This window comes from Podarcis gaigeae, assembly GCF_964106915.1.
Source record: "Podarcis gaigeae genome assembly, chromosome: 3".
Taxonomy (NCBI): Eukaryota; Metazoa; Chordata; class Lepidosauria; order Squamata; family Lacertidae; genus Podarcis; species Podarcis gaigeae.
The window spans coordinates 36,171,531-36,195,633 of NC_139680.1; the positions used below are offsets into that span (position 1 = coordinate 36,171,531).

At 41.3% G+C, this 24,103-nt stretch overlaps 1 protein-coding gene across 5 annotated transcripts in view; it reads left to right on the plus strand.

Annotated features, from left to right (window-relative positions):
• Window positions 1-853: 853 nt before the first annotated feature.
• Window positions 854-24,103, plus strand: part of ADGRB3 (adhesion G protein-coupled receptor B3) — a 455,754-nt gene continuing 432,504 nt past the window's right edge. For 2 of the 5 annotated variants that reach the window (XM_083729824.1, XM_083729826.1), the window contains exons 1-2: window positions 860-2,078; window positions 4,756-5,524. In XM_083729824.1, coding sequence (XP_083585950.1) covers window positions 4,771-5,524 — 754 coding nt within the window. In that variant the 5' untranslated portion in view covers window positions 860-2,078; window positions 4,756-4,770. Of the gene's footprint in view, window positions 2,079-4,755; window positions 5,525-24,103 lie in introns of all 5 variants that reach the window. The other 3 variants (XM_083729828.1, XM_083729825.1, XM_083729827.1) reach the window with 3 other exon arrangements.

Sequence of the window (24,103 nt, forward strand, 5' to 3'; positions counted from 1 at the left end):
AGTCTTAAACATGTCCCAGCGCAAAAAAATAAAAGATGTTAAAAAACACAACAGCAACAAGAACAACAACTGATCACATATTCACGCCATCAGGCGTCCCCCTATCGTGACAAAGAAATTAAAGCAGGCGAATTCCTGTCGCCGCGAACAAGACAGGTAAGAAATCAGTGAAACAATTCCCTCTCTTCAAATCCACCCGCCCTTCCCACAGACGATAACTTAGGTAAAAAAGAGAGAGAGGGGAAAGAAGCAGAAATCTCAGCCTTCCGGAGTCACTATCACTTGCTATTTGCAGACTGATTGAGTCACTCTCTCTCTCCAGCCATGAAAATGCTGCCACGATCCTAAGCAAGAGCCCCCTAGATTTTGGGCAAAGAACAAACAAGGTGTTAATTGAAGCCTCGCGGAAGAAATTGCTATTGTTCCCAACAGTGGAAGGCGGCACTTTGAGAGCTGCGATGTTTTCCCTCGGAGCGCCAGATCATTTAAATCTGCATCGCGGTGGCGAACTGACAGCTCTTGGGGCTGCGACAGAGGGCTTTACGCTTTAGGAGCAAAGAGCGAAAGGAGGGAGGCGGCGGGTGGTGGAGCGGGGGGTGAGAGAGAGAGAGAGAGAGAGAGAGAGAGAGAGAGAGAAATCAAAGGCTGCGCTCTCGCTCTTCTCTCCCGCGCGCGCCCCCTTCTCTTCCCCAGCCTCCGAGTTTCGCTCGCAGCCAGCCACAGCCGTGTGGGAACTGAAGCTGGAAAAACCTCCCAGACGCAGAAAAAGACCGGCTTGTTGTGGGGAGGGGAGGGGGGGAGAGACGTGCTTGGGGTTGAGTAGCTGTGACGTGCGAAATCACACCGCCGCGCCGGGCCCACTTGCCGGAGCCGAGAGGGAAGCCTGCCTCGCGCACGCGCACACGGCGGAGAAAGGCGCGGAGAGGACGTCGAGCGGAGCGCGCGGTGCTTGCGCTCCCAGAGCCTGAGCCGTCGGTCGGCGGAGGGAAAGGAAGGGTGGGAGGGAGCGAGGGAAAGGAGCGAGGTGGTGGAGCCACAAACGCGCGCGGACAGCCGAGCGCGGGGCGCACTCGCCACGGGAGACAGCGCGAGGGAGTAGCGCGCGCGCGCTCATTTCCTCACACACACACGGGTGAGGGGGGAAGCGCACACGCGCACACTGGAGCTCACACACATCTCCATTCTCTTTCCTTCACACAGAGAGGGGCGCGCGCGCACGCCACACACACACACACACAGACCCACACTCACCGTGGCTCGCTCTTCCCGCGCTCCCGCCGAGCTTCGCCGCCTTCCCTTCGCTCTCTCGCGGACTCCTTCCTCTCCCCTCCGCGCTCGAAGAAGCTCTTCGACATCCTCGGCCGAGGCTATAGCTTGCGAGGGAGAGATTGTACAGCCATCCCCCTCCACCTCTCCACCTCAGCCGCTGTCCTTCCCTCAGGTACTTGAGAGCCGGAGGGAGGGAGAGGAGGAGGAAGAAGAAGAAGAAGAGGAAGGCGGCGAAAAGAGAACGAGACCAAGCCGACTGACAACAACCGCCAAGAGCCAAAGCCCGCCAACAAATCTGCAATAGGGCAGCCGGATCTCTTTGAGTTTGCTGTCTGGGCTCATCTCCTTCGCCGGGTCTGTCTCCGCTGTTGGGTTGAGACACTTTATTCCCAAGTGAAACAACACAAGAAAACCTCTGCTTTCCAGCCAAGTCCATTGCAACCCGCCCCCCGCCCTTCTTTCCTGCAGTCTCTGGTCGGGGGCTTGGGCTGCCCTCCCCCTTCTTTTTATATGTGGTTGGATTTGGTGGATCTGAGGGAAGCCATCCTTTGGCCGTGCTGAGCCTCCCTCCCCCTCTCTCTGCTGCGGGTTTTTTTTTTTCTTCCCCTCCCTTCCCTTCCCCTTCTCTCCCTCCCCCTCAGCAGCCCTCTTCTTCTTCTTCGGCTTTTGGTTTTTTGAATGCGCGCTGAGGAAAATGGGCAACGGCGCTTCCGCCCGAAGGGGAACCTCTCCATGCCTGCTTTTGGGACGTGTGCCTGTGGCGGTGGGGTCTTCTTAGAGAAATAGCCTGCCTGCTTTCGGAGTGGAAGGTAAGGCTGGGGCGGGAGAGGGGCGGAGAGGGAGCTCGGGGCTGAAGGAGAGACAGGAGCCGTGGGAGGTGGGTGGGTGGGGGTGGGAGAGAGACACGACGCACCACCTGGCGGGACCCCTCCGCGCAAGTGCTCCCTCCTCGCCCCTGGAAAAAAGTTGGCGAAGTCTCCTCGGCGACTGGGCAAGGCATTGGCTGCCCTCCCGCTCGACCCAGGGAGGTCTAGCGCACGATCGGGGTGATTTTCTCGCAAGGAAGAGGGAAGCGGGGGATCCTGAGGTTAATAGGAAGTTTAAGGGAAGTCTGTGTGTGGGTCTTCCGTGGCGGAGCAGATCCGTGGAGTGATGGCGCCGTCTAGGTTCGATTAAACTACAGTGTCACCGAGGAGGGTGGGAAAAGACGAGGATGCTTTTCGGTGGGAAAGATTTCGACGAGCAGTCTGAGATCTTTTGAGGACAGTTTTGATTCCCCCCTCCCCTAAAGCAGATATCACCCTTCACCTCCAAAAAACCTCCATCGGAGCCTCCTGCTTAGAAAATGAACTTCTCGTCGTTGGTATTTGCTGCATCGTCACCCAAAATCCTCTCCTCTCCAGTGTACCCAAAAGAGAGCCCTGTGTAGTTGACACGAGGATCTCCCCTTTCCTGTTCAGAAGAAAAGGAAGGAGGGCGAAAGCCAAAATGCTGTCTTTTCTTTATAGGAAGCAGCCTAGCACTGCAGACCATAGCATTTTAAAAATCTTACCTGGCTGTTCTCCCGCCGCCCCCCCCCCACCCATGCCCTCCTCAGACATTTATTATCTGAACCAAAATACATTCCCTTCAGATTTTGAGGCAGCTCTTCTCACACTGATGGAATTCCTAATTTAGTGCTCTACTGCTAAATTGTCTTTCAATGCCTAGACCCTCCTGAACAATGCTGCACACAACTGCAATGCCTGTAAAGTGCTCTAGCAACATTTGTAAAGAGTAGATGATTATTTGCAGTGTTTACCCATAGCAAGTTCACTTCGCAGCCTTGAAATGGCCTATCAAGTCTGTGGTTGTGGTTGTGTGTGTGTTTTGCAAAGAAGCCATTTGCTTCTGATGTACAGCAAAGAGAAAAAAATCTAATGGTTTGGGTAATGGGGGGGGGGGGAGAGAGAATTTCCACAACTATACCTCTACCCCTCCCGAAACCTCTCTCCCTTTAAAACTACACATTTAAAGAGAGTCACTGCTGTTTTTCTCTTCTCTGTGTTCTGAGCCTGCAGTTTATAATCTGGGAAGCACAAAATCTCTTTGAGGGAACTGAATCCTCCGATTTGTTCAGCATTACGCAATTGGGGGTGGGAGATGCCTGGTCATTCGGATAGAAGATGAAAAAGCTAGAGAGAGGGGAGACTGTGTCAAAAACTCAGTAACTCTTTATGTTTGCCTCCAGACAAACAATGGAAGAGGTTAGTGTTGCCAGCTAAAAACATTACCTCAATGTCACTTTTATCAGCTACCACTTACAAAGAGAACTAGAATTGTTAAGGGCTAAACAACTTCATAAATATTAATGCTGAAAATGGGCTATATGGCATTTATTCCATAGGTGGTTAAATGTACCCAAGACTCACTTCCTTTAGTTACACCTGTATTAGAGAAGAGCAAGTAAAGATTGCAGGTAGAGGACTGATATAACTACTATATTTGGAAAGGGTGCTGGTAAAAAGAAATGGTGACAGTAGATTCCATTAACCAACACATTTTGAAAACACAACGGTTAGCAACAGAGGGCAAGGAACAACCAGGACATATAATCCAGGTCTGCTTCAGAGGGAAGTTCTAGCACAGAAATGCTGCCTAGCTCCATCTTGGGTGAAATATTATAGATCGACTTTGTGTATCCTAAGAGGGTATATCACACAGAAATTGTAGCATTCAGATTTCTAATTTTTAGTTCTGCTGATAGCTAGCAAAAAGTTATTGCTGTCTAACCTGCTATATTCCCTTTGAAGATAACACTTCCAATATTTCAGTGTTTCTCAATCTTGATATGTCCTCCCGAGTTTCCTTTTTAAATGAAATCTTAATATAACCAGGATGCTACCGCAATGGTATGGAGCCATATGGGAGATAGTACCCCGTCTGTAGCAAATAATAATTTGTGCATTTTAAAAACCATGATTCTACTTCACCACAATTATTTCTAAAACATAATAGAAAATACATTGTGTAACAACAGCTGCTCCCAATCCCCCTCCTCTGGCAGTATATGAAAATGTTATATAGAAAGGCTCCTTAGCTTAAAAGTCAATTACTGTTCCTCTTGTGATCTATCAGACAAAGACCATTGAACCCTAATTTGGGGTTGAGAGTCATGTGCTGCCAAACTGTATATGTTTTAAGCAGGAGGAGGCATTCCAATTAATAATGTAGCAAATGTTATTTTTGAAAATTTGGATATGGAGAATTTGACAGCTAAACTGGCCACATGGTGGCACTGTTCACACAGCATCCAAAATTTCCTTGTATTATAATTCTCTTTTTAAAATAAAAATAAAGAATGCGAAGAAGTCCTCCTTTAGAGGAAAAATATACGCACATTCTAACTGAAATATTGAAAACAGCTGGCTGAAATTTTGGAAGGAGTTTAATTTTCATTGCATGAAGCATCCGACCTGCATTTTTCTTTCCTCTCCTTTCCTACAGGCCAAATGACATAGGATGAAGGCTGTTCGTAATTTGCTGATTTATATATTTTCCACCTATCTACTGGTTATGTTTGGATTTAATGCTGCCCAAGACTTCTGGTGTTCAACGCTGGTGAAGGGGGTCATTTATGGATCGTATTCTGTAAGCGAAATGTTTCCCAAAAACTTTACAAACTGCACTTGGACGCTGGAAAACCCAGATCCAACCAAATATAGTATTTACCTGAAATTTTCCAAAAAGGACTTCAGCTGCTCTAACTTTTCACTGTTGGCTTATCAGTTCGATCATTTTTCCCATGAGAAAATTAAGGATCTCTTAAAGAATAACCATTCTATAATGCAACTCTGTGATTCCAAGAATGCTTTTGTATTTCTGCAGTACGATAAGAATTTCATTCAGATTCGCCGGGTCTACCCCTTCGATTTCATAGGATTATACAAAAAGGAAGATGATCAAAAGTCTTTCTTTGAATTTTTGGTGTTGAACAAGGTGAGCCCAAGCCAGTTTGGTTGTCACGTATTATGCACTTGGCTGGAGAGCTGCTTGAAATCTGAGAATGGGAGAACAGAGTCCTGTGGGATCATGTATACAAAATGCACCTGCCCTCAGCACTTGGGAGAATGGGGGGGAGATGACCACTCCCTGGTGTTGCTCAATAATGTAGTGCTGCCCCTTAATGAGCAGACAGAAGGCTGCCTCACACAGGAGCTGCAAACCACCCAGGTCTGCAATCTCACCAGGGAAGCCAAGCGACCACCGAAGGAAGGTAGGTGCTCTTCAAGAAGGCTCAGCTGTCCTACAGCCCTTTCTTGTTTTTGATTCAACTGATATATATATATATATGTCTGTCAGAGTTGCACTCCACACCAGCTGCCTGCATGAAAGGATATCTGAAGGTCCACAGACAGTCATCCTCTGGATTCCTTCCAAGAGGGAGGATTTAATTTTTCTTATTTAATCTGATAGAAAAGTGTGGGGTTTTTTATTATTATTTCCATTAAAGAGTGCTCATATTTTATTGAGGACTTCTGGTTTTGTTTTCAGACCTGCTAAGAATAATTGTGACAGGTTGGGAAGCCAAATTATTATCTTTCTTCTCACTGCAACCACCCAGCTACCATATGCTTATTCACCTGTGATCCTGTTGCTTTGGCTTTGCAAGGAAGATATTTCCAAAGGCATATGGGTAACCTGAACAAAGTTCCAAAGATCCAGGTTGGCCAGAATCCCAGAGGCCAAGGGTGGGGGATAATCATAAGGCACCTTGTGAGATCTGTTTCAAGGTATTCTGAAATAAGGGAGCATCCATTATGGAGCTTCAATAAGGATTTGTAAGATCATACTTTAGGAAGCACACAAACTGGAGACACCCATCATGTTATCTTCCTGGTATATAGAGAAGTCCACAAGGAGGCCAACTGCTACTTTTTAAAAAAAAAAAAAAACTCTTATCAAGAGACGTTCCAGAAGAAGCCATAGTCTCAAAAAGAAATATGAATGATTTGCAGATTGCATTTTAATTAAATAACTAAGCAGCAAGCTATGTTAAGAAGAAGCAACTATTTAAAGAAATAGCTGGCTGACCTATGACAGATCTTGAGACTATTATCAACACATTTCTAAGAGCCACTTAGAAATTCATTCAGGCTACAATTGTATACACACTTACACAGGAGTAGGCCCCATTGAACTCAATGGGACTTAACTTTTGAGTATAGGATTGTGCTGTCAATAACTTCTTTCTGCATGCCTTTGTACCGTGGCTGATCATGCACAGGTGCAAAAAAAGAGAGGAGAGAATGCGGCTGTAGTAAAATCTTAAGGAAACAAGCACCAGGGTCAGAAAGCTACAGAAAATGATGTGAATGGAGGCAACCAAATGTAGAAACGTCATTGAACTAAGCTATAAATACAGAAAACACTTGATGTGTGTGATTAAAATTCAAAATGATCTAGTTAGATAGGCTGACATTCCCTAACGTAGTCCCTGTGCTGGAGAAGGTTGCATTTTAATGCAGGAAATGTTTTCTCTCTCCCTGGTTCCTACATGGTCACAAAGCTCTCTGTCTATGGGGAGGCAGAGCCAAGCTCCCAGTCTCCCTAATAGAAGTTGCCTTTGTGAAGGAATGCAAAATTGACACGTTGTTCTGTGAGGATTTTCTTTAAGGGCAGCCAAGGCTGAGTGGTGTGAGAGAAGAAAAGCTGAAGCTGCTCAAACTGCTGAGCTGCCAAGGATACTCCTAAGGGATGGGGGCAGGGGGAGAGCAGCTCAACTCCCTTTAAGCTAAAGGAGGATGAAGGTTGCAGGGAGGAGATCGGGGGAAGGGGTGGCAGGGTAAAGTAGTAAGGGAGCAAGGCTTGCCGTTGATTTCCTTCAGGTCAGTGTTTCTCCATATTCAGTCTGCAGCTGGGGATAAAGACGACAAAGTGATTTTAAATTACTCAACTGCTTGTTCCTTGTAAAGATCCCATAGAAGCCCTTGTAACGGCAGGGATGGTATTTAACATCATTTAAAACTAATTAATGTCCCTTAGAAGAAGAAATCCCCCCCCCAATAGTGATGCTTGAAGCTGACTATTAAGACAATTAAACTGAAGAAAGTGTCTGAGAGACATGGGAACCCATTAGCATCTGAAGGCTGTAATTGTTATTGGGAGCTGTTGTGGGCTTTAACCCATTCCTGCTGGCAAGGGGGTGGGGCAAGCATTTCTTCCCTCCACCTGCCCAAGTCTCCAATGACCAGCTTTGTAGAAGAGCAATAGCTGTGGGGCAGTTTACTGTTAACACAATTGAAGGAGGGTAGGTGGATGGATTTACAGAGCTTGCTGGTTGTGTTTGTGATGGATGCATCAAGATAGTCCTGGGATTGATGGGAGAATATGACTAATGCCAGTGCCCAGATCCTTTGCTGGCACACAGTAGAAGTTACCACAAATGCTGGTCTTAGTGGTTTCCCCAGAAAAAGGCACAAACACTGGGGTGCAGTACTGTTTGGAATTCCATAGTGTAGAAGAGGCTGCTAAGTATAGATTATTGCTTTCTCACCTCCTTGTGTTTTAATGCTAAGAATTCCACAGAGTTAAACGTGATGTTTCTGACACCTATCCTATGGGACACAGTATGTGCACCCATGATAATCTATCAAGCTGTCATATTTAGGAGCAAGGCAAAGGGGAGCTTCCTTCAAAGTGGAGCATCTGGCAACCTAGATGCTCATATACCAGAGGAAGTCAGACCTGAATGTTCTAGGCTAGTCTGACAGCTAGCACACTTTGGCAAATTGGGGCTTATGATTCCCACAGAGCTTTGGATGGAGCAGTTATTCACTGAATGCAGAGGCCATGCAGCAAGAGCATTTATAGTGTCGTTTCTCAGCTGCTGTATTTGGGGAGCAATTAAATTTTAATTGCAAAAGAGATGCCATTCCTCTTGTTGTACGTGCTTCTCTCAACATCCATTCCAGTTAAGCCACGGGATACTTAGGAAATGAAGACATGTGTGGGTGATAATTATATTTGCCAAATACATGTTTCTACCTATTTTTTTTTTTTAAATGTAGGCGGAAATTGTGACTCAGTGCTTGTGGTAATGTACCAAGCAGAATAGACAGGGACAGTAAGTGAAAACTGAATTTTATTAGCGTGTTTTTAAACATGAAAGTCATGGACCATGCAGAGAATGTATTTCACTTTAAATTTCACTTTTATTTGCATTGACTCCTATTTGTCATTAATAATATTCTCATGACATTAGCAAACATATAATATTAACATAAAAATAAATATTTCATGTTCTTTTCTAGAACATAAAATATTATTTCTATCTCTTTCACTGTAGGGGATAGGTTTTCTTTTATATGGTGTTACATCTTGATGCAAAATACATTTTCATACTTCTGTGTTTTTCAAGTTTATCAGTGAAACTTTAATACATTAAAGCTGACTGTATTTTATCAACTATCAAATTCAACTTCTTGTGAAAAAGGTGTCTAGCTCCGTACTCTGCTTTTAAGAGTTCAAAGGAATTTGAGAACTCTACAATAAAAAATAAACATTTCAAAGAAGTAAAATCATTGCCTTAAGGTTAAGTCCGTGTGTGTGTGTGTGTGTGTGTGTGTGTAGTTAATTTAGTTTCCAAAATTATTTCACATCTGTTTCTTCAACAAGATTAAAAGCAGGTAAGAAACAGCAATAAAAGCAGAAATAAACAAACATAGCTCTCATTTGCATGCAATGTTAAGCCAAACAATGGCTTAGCATGAACAAGCAAATGTGTGAGCTCCCAGATCAGAGGTTGTGGTCATTTATGTCCTCCATGGTTGTTTTCCTGCGGCACTACACTAAACTGGGGTTTGGCCTGTGTTGTGCAAAGGCAAAACCATGGTTGCAGCTTGTGATTTGTCCGAAGAGAGATAAACCTTGAATCTGGGTTCAGACAACATGCTAAGCCAAAGCACAGTTTGGTGCAGCTCAGCAGCAAAATGACTAGGGAGGGGCAGTGGTGAACATCTACTGTACTCTCCAGGAGCCCAAACACTCTAAACTATGGTTTGGTTCAGTTGATATGCTAACTGAGGCCATAATTAATCTCTTTTAAAAAAATCCCATTTACATTTCAGATTAGTAAATCAACAATATGTTTAACAAATTCATGCAGCATGTAAATACCATATATTAGTAAAACTCTGACTCTCTAGTATATGGTCCCCCAAAAAATTAGTTTGAAAGCTGCAAATCTTTCTGTGTAATAACAGGTGTCAGGTTTGTTTCTATTATGTGCTTGTGATAAGAATCCAGATTGCAATTCAGCACGTTGAACACAGAGAGGGATTTAGGGGAGCGAGACCAGTTTGGTTACACAGGGCGTGGAACCTCAGGACACTGCAACTATGCGATAGATGGGAAACAAGAGGCATAGGGGTGCCAAATTTTGGTGTTACACAGGGTGCTGCTGAAATTTGAGACCCCATTGTTGAACAGACATGCCTTACCGATGCAATATACTAGTTATTTCTATTGAAGATAGTAGAAATGGTTATTCATGGCTGGTCGAAATAGAAGCTGAATAGACGCAATATACTTCAGGTTTGGTGCTTGAAGCCATACTATGTTCTTTCCCGGATTTGTAAATGGTATATACCATATTTCCCCCCTATTTTGGGGGACCACAACTAAATTTTGGGGGAAATTGCCCAGAGTTATTGAGCTTTCTTGGGGGGGGGGTCACCACCACCGCCAATCGCTCTACAGCCTGCCCGCCAGTGAAAATTGCATGCATCACCGTTGCCACTAATTGTCTGCACGTTTGCCGCCCAAGCCCACCTGCACACTTGACACAACCACAGCCGATTGCACGCATGCCTCGCCACTGCCATAAATCAAAGTCCAATTGCTGTAGCCACAGCCAATCATCAGCAGGCCTTGCCGTAGCAACCAATCACACGCCCAATCGCTGCTGCCAATCTCCTGCTGCCTACTGCCACCAGTCGCCTGTCCCACCTCTACTATCCATGTATAAGACAACCCGGAATTTTTGCCTATTATTTCTAAGGAAAAAATATCATCTTATACACAGAAAAATATGGTAGGTTTTGCAAAGGCCAGGAAACTTTTGCAGTGTGGCGACTGCTGGGCAGCGACTCTTAGGCACCCTATAGGACTAATTTTATATTAGCTTCTATTTTAAAATTTGATGCTGACTGCAGCATCATTATGTAAACAAATCCAATTCTAGCTTTATTCTGTTAAAGTTGTTTAATATCACCAACATAAAAGGAGCTCTGTATTTGAAATGGTAGCTGCTTTGAACACATTTCAATTGACTTAGGGTACACAGCAAATGGATACTTGTTCAAACAAAGAGATCTGTTTGCTACTATGAAAAACTAGTTTAAAGGATAGTTACAGTTTTTATTATTTTCAGCTTTCATGACTACATTCCAACTGGAAGGCCTGTCGATGGCAATATTTAAGAGTATTATGCTGAATGATGCACTATTGTAATTTATGTTCTGTATTTATCTTATTATTATTTGGTTGATAATGACATTATAGTTTATCTGTTCATTATTTGTTGAATTTGTTTCCTGCCTTTGCAACAAATGTTCTCAGGTCAACAAATGCAATAAAAATATAGTAAAGTACAATAAAACAGAAACAATAATAACAAATATAAAAACCACACATGACAACATCACTAAAGCATCAGTAAAAACAATAAATTAATAGCAGTTTCAACTTTTTTATTTACTTCACAAAATTTATATACTTATATTGATGGCAAAAGCAAACAAACCTCAAATTGGTTTCCAAAATATATTGCACTGCACAATAGAGCTAAGAAAGTTGATGCCAAAAGTTCTCCCTTTCCTCTTGCAATTCTGTAACATGTTGTGTATTCCAGGACATAACTAATAACCCTGAGGGTTTGATACTTTGAAGCCCTTGGGCATGCATGCAGATTCAACTGTCTGGCATTAATTGTGAGATAGTTTCCCTCTTAAGGATTGGGTTAAAAAGCATGACTGAAACAAACATAGTTAATTCTATATAAACAGCTGGATACTCTTCAGTGAAGAGTAACTCCATGTTGTAACTCTATATTGGGGGGGGGAATGTTAATTTATTTGTGCTTTAATGCAAATTATGATGGGAGATCGTATGGTGGAGTTAGCACTACAAGCCATGGCACAGAGCTATGACTATGGCAGAAAGTTGGGGGGTGGGTCACTTTCTTCTTCCTTTATACATTCCTCCCCTCCTCTCCCACTCACTCCAATGGGAGGAAAATTAATATTCCATCCCCAGGGATCTCATAGCTTGTGGTACTTTTCAGGAGAGGGCTTGAGGGAACAAAGTTTTGAATGCTGCTACCTGGATCTGCCCTGTTTTGGCTCATGCTACTGGCTGAACACCATCATAGTTTTGCTAGATTGGAGCTGCATTGTATTACCCTAAGAGTCAATGCTCTTAGGTATGCCAGTACATTAACTTTAATAGTTGACACACAGTAACTGAGGCACATTCACTGAGTCTTTTTTTTTCATGGTTAGCATCAGGGTCAGAACAAAACTGTAGATATTGTAAGATAAATGTCACGTTCAGGGTGTGTGCAAACCAACCCTCCAAAAGCAAATTCTCTTGGGTCATGAATAAGGTCTAGCTCTATGCCATGTGTTTCGTTTATTCAACGAAATCCTCTAATCCCCTTCAGTACTTCACTTTTACAGAGCATCCAAGCGAATCTAGAGAAGTGGACTTTAGCTCACAAAAGCTTATGCCACAATAAACTTGTTAAGGCATCATTCAGTCTGTGTTTTGTGCATATGTTCACAGGCCTACTCTGAGCACAGCTCTCCGTAAGTAAGAGAAGGGCAGTCATGGGGAAGGAGTTGGCAGTAGGGGAATCTTGCATATGAAACAGCACATGCAGAAGTGGGAAATGAAAGACTAGCTCATTCTCTGAGGGCTTATCCACACTTACCCATTGCTCTGCTCTTTCCAGGCCTGCGCTTAGAAGCTCTCTGTTCCCCAAGCTTTTTGCAGGAAAAGCTCTGTTGGACTCCAACTCCCATCAGCCCCAGCGAGTAAAGTCAATGTTTGGGGATTATGGGAGCTGCAGTCCAAGAACAACAAGTTCCCCATGCCTCCTTCAAAGTGTGTCAGGGCTCTGTTTTCATCACTGCATATGGACTGCATTTGAAGCTGGACTGGATGTGTTTTTTCTCTCCATGTGTTGAGTGTTGTTTCTGCTGCGTTTACATAAGCAACAGATGCACTTGACTCTGAATCAAATGCTTGTTTAGCATTCATCACCCCCTTCCTCCAAAGCTTCACATGGGATATCTCTTGTATTGTTTAAAATGTCATTTATATCCTTATCAGTTTCAAAGTTAATTTAGTGGAAGGAAAGAAAGAAAGATTCCATTGGGGGTGTTCTGCTGCCAGAAGACATATAATTAGAAGGTGAGGGGCAATATTAGGCACTTCCCTCTTTCCTGCAGCTCCCATGAAATCTCCCAGCTGCTCTATAGGGTTTCCAAGGCTGTGGGAGTAAATGGGAGAGGTCTGCAGAGAGGAAGAGGAATCACAGGAAGTTTCCTCCCTCAACAGAGTGACACCAATTAGCTTCCACCCACTGTTTTTAAAGCAGAAAAGAAATACAGTGGTACCTTGGTTTAAGAAAAGCTTAGTTTATGAACAACTTGGATTGAGAACGCTGCAAACCCAGAAGTAGGTGCTTTGGTTTGAGAACTTTGCCTTGGAAGCAGAACATGTTTTGCTTCCTGTTGAGTGTGTTCCTTTTGTAAACTGAGTCCCCCACTGCTATGGGAAAGCACGCCTTGGTTTAAGAACGCTTTGGTTTAAGAATGGATTTCCGGAATGGATTAAGTTCGTAAACCAAGGTACCACTGTAAGTAATCTGTGACATCACAGAAGCAAGTCGATCAGTATTATGTAGAGCCAGCTTCTGTTGCATCCCAGCAGAACAGGTTTCCCTGTTGGCTCAGTTCAGAAGAGAATGTTGTGTCTGACTGTTCCACAGCAGCCTCACTACTGAAATTACATACATTTGTACACAGCCTAACATGGCTAGCCCACTGGTATTCACTGAAATACCATTAGTTGTTTTCACAGTTGCTATGAGGAGCAATTCTGTGTTTTGCAAGTTTGATTTTAATATGATAATTTTTCACTGTGCAGGTTAGAACAAGGGCTGAGCCAAAGATATTCCAATTCTCTTTACCACTTAAAAGTAGCAATTCCAGCCAGGCTCACAGTCCACTCTGGATAACTCCTTAATCTATCAGTCATTTTGCAGCTTTGCAGCCACTGCCCTTCCCATGCTGTTTCAGTGACATTTTCCCTGCCCCTCTGTTTCATCCTAACTTGAGTAATCTTTGCCAACCGTAGATCCTAGTCAGTGTGTCTCTTTTTCAGGATATGTAAGGAGTGAAAAGCTCCTTCTAAAGCACTGGAATATTTGCAACTGCCTACTGTTGTCAATATTATTTCAACAGTAGAGTGTCAAAATTTGAATGAGCATTTCTTTGTGTTGACCAGACAAATACAGATGATATATGGAATAAGTTTAATTGCCATTAGTTCTACATGATCTTACTGAGAATAAAAAAGAGAATGAATGTTCAGTTTAATTTGCCATAAACATAAATGTCAGAATGGAACTGTTAAAATGTAGACAGCAGTATGCTGAAAAATATTACATAAATTTACTAATATGCTGCCAAGAATGCAACTGATGAATATTTGTAATTGCATTTTTGTATCCATTCGGAAAGGATTGTCAGATTTAATAACATGGTTGTACTGTTTTTATTCTGTCTATTGCACAGATGAAAGCATGCTTTGGATCATGTGCTGGAAACCTTGCGTTACAGCTAGAGATAGTAATTAGATATTTAGGAAGAAGTAATGTACTCATGCTATCTAATATCATTCACTTTGCTATCTTTTGTTGTGTTGTTCCTTTGACTTGAGCATGCTAACAGTTGCTGCATGACTCCTTTGGGTTAGTAGTGACATCAACTGTAGAGTGTGCTTGGTTGCGTTGTATTTAGGTAGGCTGGGGGAGCTTGCAGTTGACTCCTTTGAGAGAATGCAAAAGCCTTGGGAAGACTAAACAAGAAAATGGTGGTTTCATTCCGTTCCCAGTTCACACACCAGAGTTTTATAACGCACACAGAACTGCCACTAAATTCCTGGACAATTGCACATATTGAATGACAGCACAGTAATCTATAAAAAAGTATTTTTCCTTTTGTATTAAGTTTTTGAATTACTTTTCTATTCTCCCAAGTTATTTTTAATATTATCATCTAGAAATATCAGCAATGCAGTGTTCAGTGTTCAGTTTTAATTTGTACTAGAATGATCTGTTTAACATTTCAATATAGAGAAAGTAATTTATTCAGAGAAGAGTTCTTTCTTCCAAGGGAATTAATCTTTATTAAGCTTATTCAGTCATACTCCATGGGCTCTATCAAAGCATCCACATTCAAAGTTGTTGTGGCTCTTTATATCTCAAATTGAAGTTTAGCTGTTCCTCTGTAAATCTACATTACTTACAATAAACTAAAGGTTACATTAGTATTCCACTGGGCATTATTTGTATTTACTGCTAACCGGAAATATAAAACAAGGTGGAGAAAGTCTATGTACAAAAGAGAAAGTGCAACTCTACAAATGATGTATCTGTGACTTATGAATATACTAGCAACTAAAGTTTTTGGTTATGCTTTTTTGTTCTCAATGAAAGATTTTGATGTGAAATATAATCATATTTGCATGGTATATAAATACATTTTTCAGTTTATTCTTTTTGTTGTTGTAAATCTTGCCCAAATGAAGAGAGCAAAATGGAAAATAAACTTTGGCACACACAAAAAGTGCAAGCAGACAGAATGCTAAAAAAGAATTTGAGGGGAAGATTGCAAAAAATAGTAAGACAAACAAAAAGTTATTTGAACACATTAGTAGTAGGAAACTATCTAGGGAAGTGGCTGGACCCTTGGATGACAAGGAAGTCAAAGGTGTGCTAAAGGAGAAGAAACAGGTTGTGGAGAAGCTGAATGAACTATTTGCATCTGTCTTCACAGTGGAAGATATAATGCAGATCTCAGTGCCTGAACAAATGTTTGCGGAAAGGAGGAACTGAGGGAGAGAGTCAGTTGACAAATCTCCAGGCTCAGATGGCATCCACCTAACAATTTGCAAACAGCTCAAATGTGGGATTGCTGATTTTCTAACAAAAATATGTAACTTGTCCCAAATCAGCCTGTCCTGCATACATGAGGACTTTAAAGTAGCCAATGAAACACCTATTTTTTATTTTTTTAAAAACTGGTTCTGGGTGTGATCCTGGAAATTACAGGCAAATTAGCTTAACATCTGTCCTGGGGAAACTGATGGGAAAGTATTGTTAAAGATAAAGTAACAAGCAGAACAAGGCTTCGTGAAGCAGAGCCAATATGGCTTCTGCAAAGGCAAGTCCTGTCTCACAAACCTATTGGGGTATTGTTGTTTTTTAGAGTGTCAACAAGCATATAGACAGAGGTGATCTGGTTGACATACTGTACTTGATTTTCCAAACGCTTTTGACAAGTTACCTCACCAAAGACTCCTGAGTAAGTTTAGTAGTCATGGAATAAGAGGAGAGGTCATCTTGTGGACCAGGAATCGGTTAAGTAGCAAGAAGCAGAGAGTAAGAATAAATGGGCAATTCTCTGAATGGAGAGATATATACAGTGGAGGCCATGCTAGGGATCATTATGAAAGGAACTGAAAATCAAGATGCCAATATCATAATCAAAAATTATCCAGGAGTGACTCCCTGATGAGGAAACATTGTAATGCTTGGGAACATTTAGTTTGGAGAAAAGGCAAACAAAGTGATATGATAGAATTCCATAAAATTATGCATGCCATGGAGAAAGTTCTGAATACTGGAACTTTAAGTATAGATAAAAGAAAGTACTTCTTCACACAGTGCATAGTTAAACTATGGAATTTGCTCCCACAGGAGGCAGTGATGGCCACCTATTTGAATGGCTTTCAAAGAGGATTAAACGTATTCATGGAGCAAAAGGCTATTGATCTCTACAAGCCATGATGGCTATGTACTACCTCCAATGCTGGACACAGCTTGCCTCTAAATACCAGTTGCTGGGAATCACAGGTGGGCAGAGTGCCATTGTGCTCATGCAGGCTTCTCACAGGAACCTGGACAGTCAATGTGAGATGGAAGAGATGGACCATTGGTCTGATCCAGCAGGCTTATCTTACAGTTCTTACATACATGTCACAGAACCACAACTGCTTATAGGCTTTGGGAAGCAACCCCTATGCCCACCTATCTGGGAGTAAACCCCACTGAACACAATTGGATTTATTTCTGAGTTGGAAAGTATGGGATTGCAGTGTAAAGATTCTGTTGCCTCCTTCAGGTTTCAAAGATTCTATAACAGATTTGTGTGCCCACACCCTTAGGTATACAGTATGAATGCCCCTTGTTGCAAGTATCCCTTCTTGCATTTTATTATGACTCAGTTGGGGGCTCATATATTATTGGGATAAAATTGGAAAGTTTTCTGCATATTCTGTAATTAGCCCAGGTAACTACTGCAAGGGTGTTAGAGCATTTGCTCTGTACGCTGAAGGTCATTGATTCAACCCCCAGCATTAAGCAGTAGGGCTTGGAGAAACTACTGCTTGAAACCCTGGAGAGCCACTTCCAATCAGTGTAGATAGTACTGAACAAGATAGACCATAGGCCTGACTTGGTACAAGGCAGCTTTCAATTTAAGGAAAAATATTTGTAGCTGTTCAACTGGCGTGCAGTTGATTTCATTCTAAATTATTTATAGATTTCTCATTGTATTGTGTGATCAATGCACGGAGTGTTTTACAATAGTGCTTAAACAACAAAGAGATGTGTGGCACCATAAAGACTAACCAATTTATTGCGGCGTAAGGTTTCATAGCCCAGAGCTCACCAAGAGAATAAAAAATATGTGTAGAGGCTGTTAGAATTAGAGTAATGGAGACAGCCTCAGGGCCGTTATGAGGGACAAAAAATAAATAACTAAAAGACAGTGGAAGTCTATGATTAGATCACCTGTTTCTACATCATGTGTCAAAATATCTTGGGCCTGCCCTGAATTTAAGAGCCTGCTTCAGAAAAATCTAGAGTTGTGGGGTATTTATCCTTTAAAAAAAAGTTCTGCTTTCCCTAAATAATAATAAGGTTGTACAGAAGAACTCCCTAGTGGATGTTGGCATTGTTCAGTGGTGACCATATAGCTAATTAGGTTTGTTTACATCCTAACACCCATGTGTTTTGCTTTTGTGTAAAGTGAATACTAGAAAACTTTAGGCAGTTTTATATTACAAATTTATGGTATTCTAAACATTCTTTCTATGAAACCTAGTCAGAGGAAATAAACTTGATACTTTTTACATAAAATCATCTGCCGTAAGCCAAAATGAAGCAAAAGTCATGCTGCATGCCTGCTTCTTACTGTGGAATCTCACCCTGGCTTTTCCATGCCTCCCAATAGCTTCTGGCATTGAGAGACATGATAAGAAATCACTGCTGAATCCTGCTCTGGAAATTCAAAGCAGACAAACAAAAATATTCAGAATCAGTTAAAGCTTGCAGGGAAAAGATAAGGCAGTGAAAGAGTGGGGAGGGTTTTATTCTAGCCCAAGGGGTTAAGATAATAATAAAGGCTTTCATATTAAAATATGGATCAGAGAGGAACAACTGTGTGAGAGGAAAATAGATGAATTAATTGTGGTTTAAAAGAGGGGCTAAAGAAAAATTTAGAGCAATAGCAAAGGGGAGAAAACTGGAAAAAACTGAAAAATGGCAGATCACCATATGGCAGTCAGCATCATAAAGTACTCAGTGATCACATGACTAAAAAAGCATGTGTGTCAAGGTATAAATTGACAGGAACTCTGACAGTTGTCTGATAAGATGTTGCTGGACCATTGGTGGAAATATCTGTATATACTTTGACAGAAAAGTTATCTTTACAGGAAATAAGATTTGTCAAAGCACATTGCAATCTGTTATTGAAAGTGTTTTCTTTTGCTAAAAATGATCAAGATATAACATGTAAAGATAAAATGTCATCTTAAATGAAACAACAGATGAAGATGTGATCAGTTTTAAGAGAAGAGTGGGTGGAATCCAGTTAGTGCCCTTCTATTCTCAGAAGGGTTATTGATTCAATGAAGCATCAATCATGGAAGACAAAAGGAGGTAAGTTTTCCTCTCTCTCTCTTGTAGCCCCCCCCCCACACACGTATGAGCTCCAGAGAGTTGGGAGATGCTACAAAACAGGATGGATGCAGCAGGGTGGGCTGCAGGTTGAGTGGAAATTGGCAAACCCCATTTGTTGTCTTCTTCTGTTAGCAGACACAACTGCTGTATCAAAAGTCATCCTGTGAGTGCAAGGGCAACCATTGGGATTCCACCCAATTCTCCATTTTATAAAAGATACCGCACATGAATAATTGCTGTCCTACATGTTTTCCCCCTTAATTTTGCAAGGCTGTGTAGGGAAGGCCTATGTAGGAACAGCTGTACTGAAGAAGAAAACTCTGAACTCTTGTCTGTGTTGATTTAAAAAAAAAAGGATCATGAAAAGACTAATGACCCAGAAGAGTATTGTTGAAAGGTTTAGATGTTGCTACTGTTCTTCAGATTTTTTGCTTGTTATGTTAGGGGAGGTAAATCCCGATTGTTTCAGCTGGTAAGCAGAAACATTTTTCATAGCAAATCTTAATTTGACTGGTTTCGTGGAGTAGCAGAAGCCACCTATGTATTACTGATCGTTATAGAGCAGGGGTAGGGAACCTTTGGCATGCCAGGTGTTGCTGAACATTTATTTATTTATTTATTTAATTTTGTACACCACTTGATTTTTTTTAAAAAAGCAGTAAAAGACAAAACAGTAAAATAAAAGACAAAACAGTAAAACCCAGAAAAAAATCACAACGATGCTTTAAAACATGCAAAAGTTAAAATACTAGAACAGATTAGAATTGCTACAAATATCTAAGCATCTGATTAAGTTTGTTGAAATCAGTGGTGCCAACAAAAGTACAGTGCTAACTTAACTTCAACCTTGGGTGAGCTGAACCCTGCCCATTTTAAGGGACGTAACAACACATAGTCCCAATGTCTAGGCCCTACCTTAAGGTGAGTAGGGAGGCCTTCCTGCCCCTCCCAGGCTTCCCCCTGGGGCAGGTGTGGCAGGTGAGCTTCAAGAACACTCCATATTCAGTCTAAGTGCCTCATGGCCCAAATGTCTCTGTCTAGTATCTGTTTCCTCCTGCTTCTTATTTGATATTTGGTCCCCTACCATCCCTTAGCTTTATCCAAATAATTACTGGTCCAGTTTTTGTAAATGGCCCTTCTGTTTTACTCTTAAGCTCTGCCTAACTGCTTGCTTGTTAATTCCCCATGATTTGTGCCATGACATACCATGGGTTGAATCCAACTAAGAGATCTTCAGAGTAGACTCACTGAAATCAATGGCCTTGTTAGTCAAGAGACCAAGTAATTGGATTCACCCTCATGAATCTTGGCTAAAAAACCCAAACATGTTGGTCAGGTGCATGTATACATTTGTGTGCATGTATTTGTGTGCATTTGTGTAATATGTCTCATGCCTTCTGCAATATTTAGATATTTTATTAAGGAAAACTGTGTTTGCTCTTGGAATCGTTCAGATTAGAGCACATTAGACCTGAAATTATGGAGATGCAGTGTATGCAGATGCAGTCAATCATGAAACTACATTTTGCTATGATAAGCGTTTGTAAGTTGCTGCTTTTGCTGGCGTTTCCTAACTCCTCCTTCCAGTTTTCTTTATCCATGAAGCATGCTTGAAGAACTGATAAATTCGTCTGTAGAGGATTAGAAAAGAGGTGCTTATTTCTACATGATTAAAAGACGGGCATAATATGTCACCTGAAAAATTGATTAATTTGGCAATCATGCACAAGAGTAATCTCACTGTACATTTACTACTACCAAGGTTTTTCAGTTCACTCTAATTTAGAGGTACACTGTTGTATGTAACAGAAATAATTGTGGAATAGCAATGCGGGAAGAAGTTGGGAAGTGAAGCATAAAGGTATACAGAAAAACGTGTTGCCCATCATTCAATGAAATGCTACTTCCAAAGAGGAATGTATATTGATCATAACTTGGCAAGCAAAAAAAGTAGCTTTGACATGAAACATGATTGATTTAATGACCATGTATAAAATTGTAATGGTGCTACATTGTAGTATGCAGAACTCAATAATAATTTATTGTTTAAGCATAGGTTATAAAGTGGGTAAAATATGTAAAGCAAAAGCCTTAATGTCTTATCGTAAAACAATGTCTGCAATACAAGTTGTTTATATGATCCAATAAAGTACACATTTTGCAGCAAGGGAAACAAGTAATTGCATAAATAATAAATTATACAAATTGAATCAATATTTACCTTGCATGGTTCTGCCTCCAAGGTTTTCAATGAATTTGCCTTTTTGTGTTTCCTGGATTGTGGCATCAGAGAGCAGCTAGCTAGAGCCAGTAGGGGATGAAGTAGCTAGGTCAGATAAGTAGGAATATCCTTAACCAGTCTGTTCAGAAGCTTCACTAACCTATTTTCAGATTATGTATTTTAATAGAACAGTGTATTTTTTCACTAAAAAAGGCAAATCATTCAAGAAAACAGCTTGGTCAAGTAATACGATACAGCTTTGAATGCTTTAGGGGCATAACAATATAATAAATGCAATAAAATATCAGTCATCACTTTATTTTATTTAGCAGCAACCAGTGGTTCTCTAAAATTTCACCCTTGTATCCTTCCAAACTACCAAAAAATACCCTCAGACAAATTTGTAACACCCAAAGCACTAAACTTATGAAGGAGAGGCCCTTTGTATACCCTAAACAACCCCATAGAACATGAACAACAATTTACTCCACCCAACAAACCTCACAACATTCGGAATTGATCGTCTCATCTCTGAAGAGCACAACGCTACATCAGAACTCTGAACAGATTAATTTGTCTCTGTTACTCTTCAGTTTGAAAATACAAAAACAGAAAACCAATGGTAGTCCAAAGTACAATACTCTTCTACTCATAGAACCCACCTCTCACTGCTTTTCACTTAATGGAGACTGTTTAAACCTGCTTTTAACTTCCGGAAAGGGCGGTGGCACCACAAGATCAGTGTCCTTCTGTCCCAAAGGCTTCCTAGCCATCTGATCAGGCATCTTATTCCCCAAAATGCCCCTCTTTCAATTTAGTTTCGACATTCCTTCTTACAGGAGATGAAAAATTATTACGTGAAGCAGAAATATGAAGTGCAAATATGAAAAGTATAAAATTATGTATGCATATTTATGTAATAACATGGCAACATTATATTAGGCTATATTGGCAGAAAGTCAGAAGGCGTAAGACATGCATACTGGGAAATTCTCATTATGGGCCTCTTTTATTGGTACTGGCAGGTGAGCTTTAGACTTTTTTTAAAAAAAACACCAACAAAATGATTGCAAAATTGCAGTGCATGATAATTTAATACTTTGCATCATATGCCCCACATACCCTATATGGCTGCCACTGGAGCTTTGGCATATCTCAATTTAGACATCAAGCAGTGCTGCCCTTACAGTTTTGTCCCACTCACCACCTTGGGATGATGCTATGCTGCATCTGGTGTGCAGCGCACAGACCCTTATTACCGCACCAATGCAGCATTTTCAGACCACCCATTGTATTGCTCCAATAGGCATGGTTGAACCCATTGATTTCTCAATCTGGATTGGAATGTTGTGGCAGAGCAATAATTGTGCCTCATTTCTAAATTATTTTCTAGTTCATAGCATTGTGCTTCTACGTTTTCATCAGTCAAAACTGTTTTAAACACCACGCTGTGAAGATTTTGCCAGAGGTCTTACTTCAAAATAATGATGTACCAATCTGCCCTAAATGAAAACATCCTCTTCCTTTCTTGGGGATGCAACATTGTGTGTAAGAAAGAAAGGAGCTGTTTCTTGTTTCATTTTGTTGTTGTTGTTGTTTTTAAAAAAATATGGCCAGATATTATTTCCTACTGCCGTTGATGTCTCTACAAATGTTACTTGTCTTTCCACTTTTGCTGATGGGTGCTGTTCATTTCTTTGGGAGCCAAATGTGCGTGTCAGTAGGCAAGGCTATGTCCCAGAGATATGATTACAGATCATGCATTTTAGAATTGCTCCTTTAGGCACTTGGAGCTAGCTGTTATATACAAGAAATGATATTTCACTCTCTCTCTCTTCTCATTCTTTTTATAATGTGTTTTAGAAATCTATTAATTCTGTGTATGTGATGAGAACTAAAAAGGAAAAGAAAAGAAATAGCAGATAAAATAGTATTCCAATAATCTTTATAAATTACAGACTAGTCAGAATGAAAACTGCATGGCAGAGAGGCTTCAGTGCACTTTAATTTCCTCTAAAAGCATGCAAGTCAATAGCAAAATCACAGAGTCAATGAATTTTGCACACACACACACACACACACACACACACACACAATCCTTTCAGCAGATAAAAGGATTATACATGGCCCAGGTAAAAATAATGGAAGATTTTTGTATGTATGAATTTTAGCCATGTGCACTGATTTATGTACACCAAGAGCACAGCGGGGGGTGGGGGGTGGAATCAAGATCATCAAAGTTGGTTCTTAATTTGCGGTCTTCTGGTTTTTGTTTTTGTTTTATTTTTTTAAAAAAGTATCATCATTTTTCCATCAGCTGAGGCCTAGTTTTTCTCAGACATGGTAATCCTGTGTCTGTGCTGTACTACTTCAGACTGGAATTCTCTGCAGTAGATTCCTCAGTACAAGTATCCCTGCCCTTAAATCTGTTCTAGAACTATGGCATTCTATGTGTTGTTGTTTAGTCGTCTTAGTCGTGTTTGACTCCCTGTGACGCCATGAACCAGTGAATGCCTTCGAAACTCTCACTTTCTTCTCAAAGCTTCTCCTTTTTTATGTCCATGGAGTTTTCTTGGCAAAATACTGGAGTGGTTGCCAGTTCCTTCTCCAGGTGGATAACATTTAGTCTAAACTCTCAGCTATGACCTGTCCGTCTTGGGTGGCCCTGCATGCCATAGCTCCTAGCTTCTTGGAGTTATTCAAGCCCCTTCGCCACGACAAGGCAGTGATCCATGAAGGGGATTCTATGTGTACAGACTTTATATCTCAAAACCCTTCATCATATGAGCCCCTACATATAGTATTAAATGGTATGGCACAGATACAGGATTACCCCTCAGTGAGAACTAGATCTAAGGACACTTAGTTTTTCAGTCATGTGTCTCAGATACGTATATCACTGTTCATATCCATATGTACAATTTAACAACATCTTCAGGGGTGATATTCTGCATCGTGCAATATCGTCTTCATGGACAATATCCAACTTCTCTGCCCCCTATGCTTCCTCAGATTTGCTCTACAGGGTCCTCTATTGTGCCAGTAGAGGTCCTGTTGTCCAGTAATCAAAGGATGCCATTGAATCATATAACTGTAGAGTTGGAAGGGACCCCAAGGATCATCTAGTCCAGCCCCCTCCAATGCAGGAATCTTTCACCCAATGTGGCGCTCAAATCCATGACCCTGAGATTAAGAGTCTCACGTTCTACTGATTGAGCTGTCTCCCTCATTACTCTGCATCTCTTGAATATTGTTGTTCCTTAGTGGAATGTGCTAAGTCACTATAAATCAATTCCTATGCTTTTTAAAATACGTGA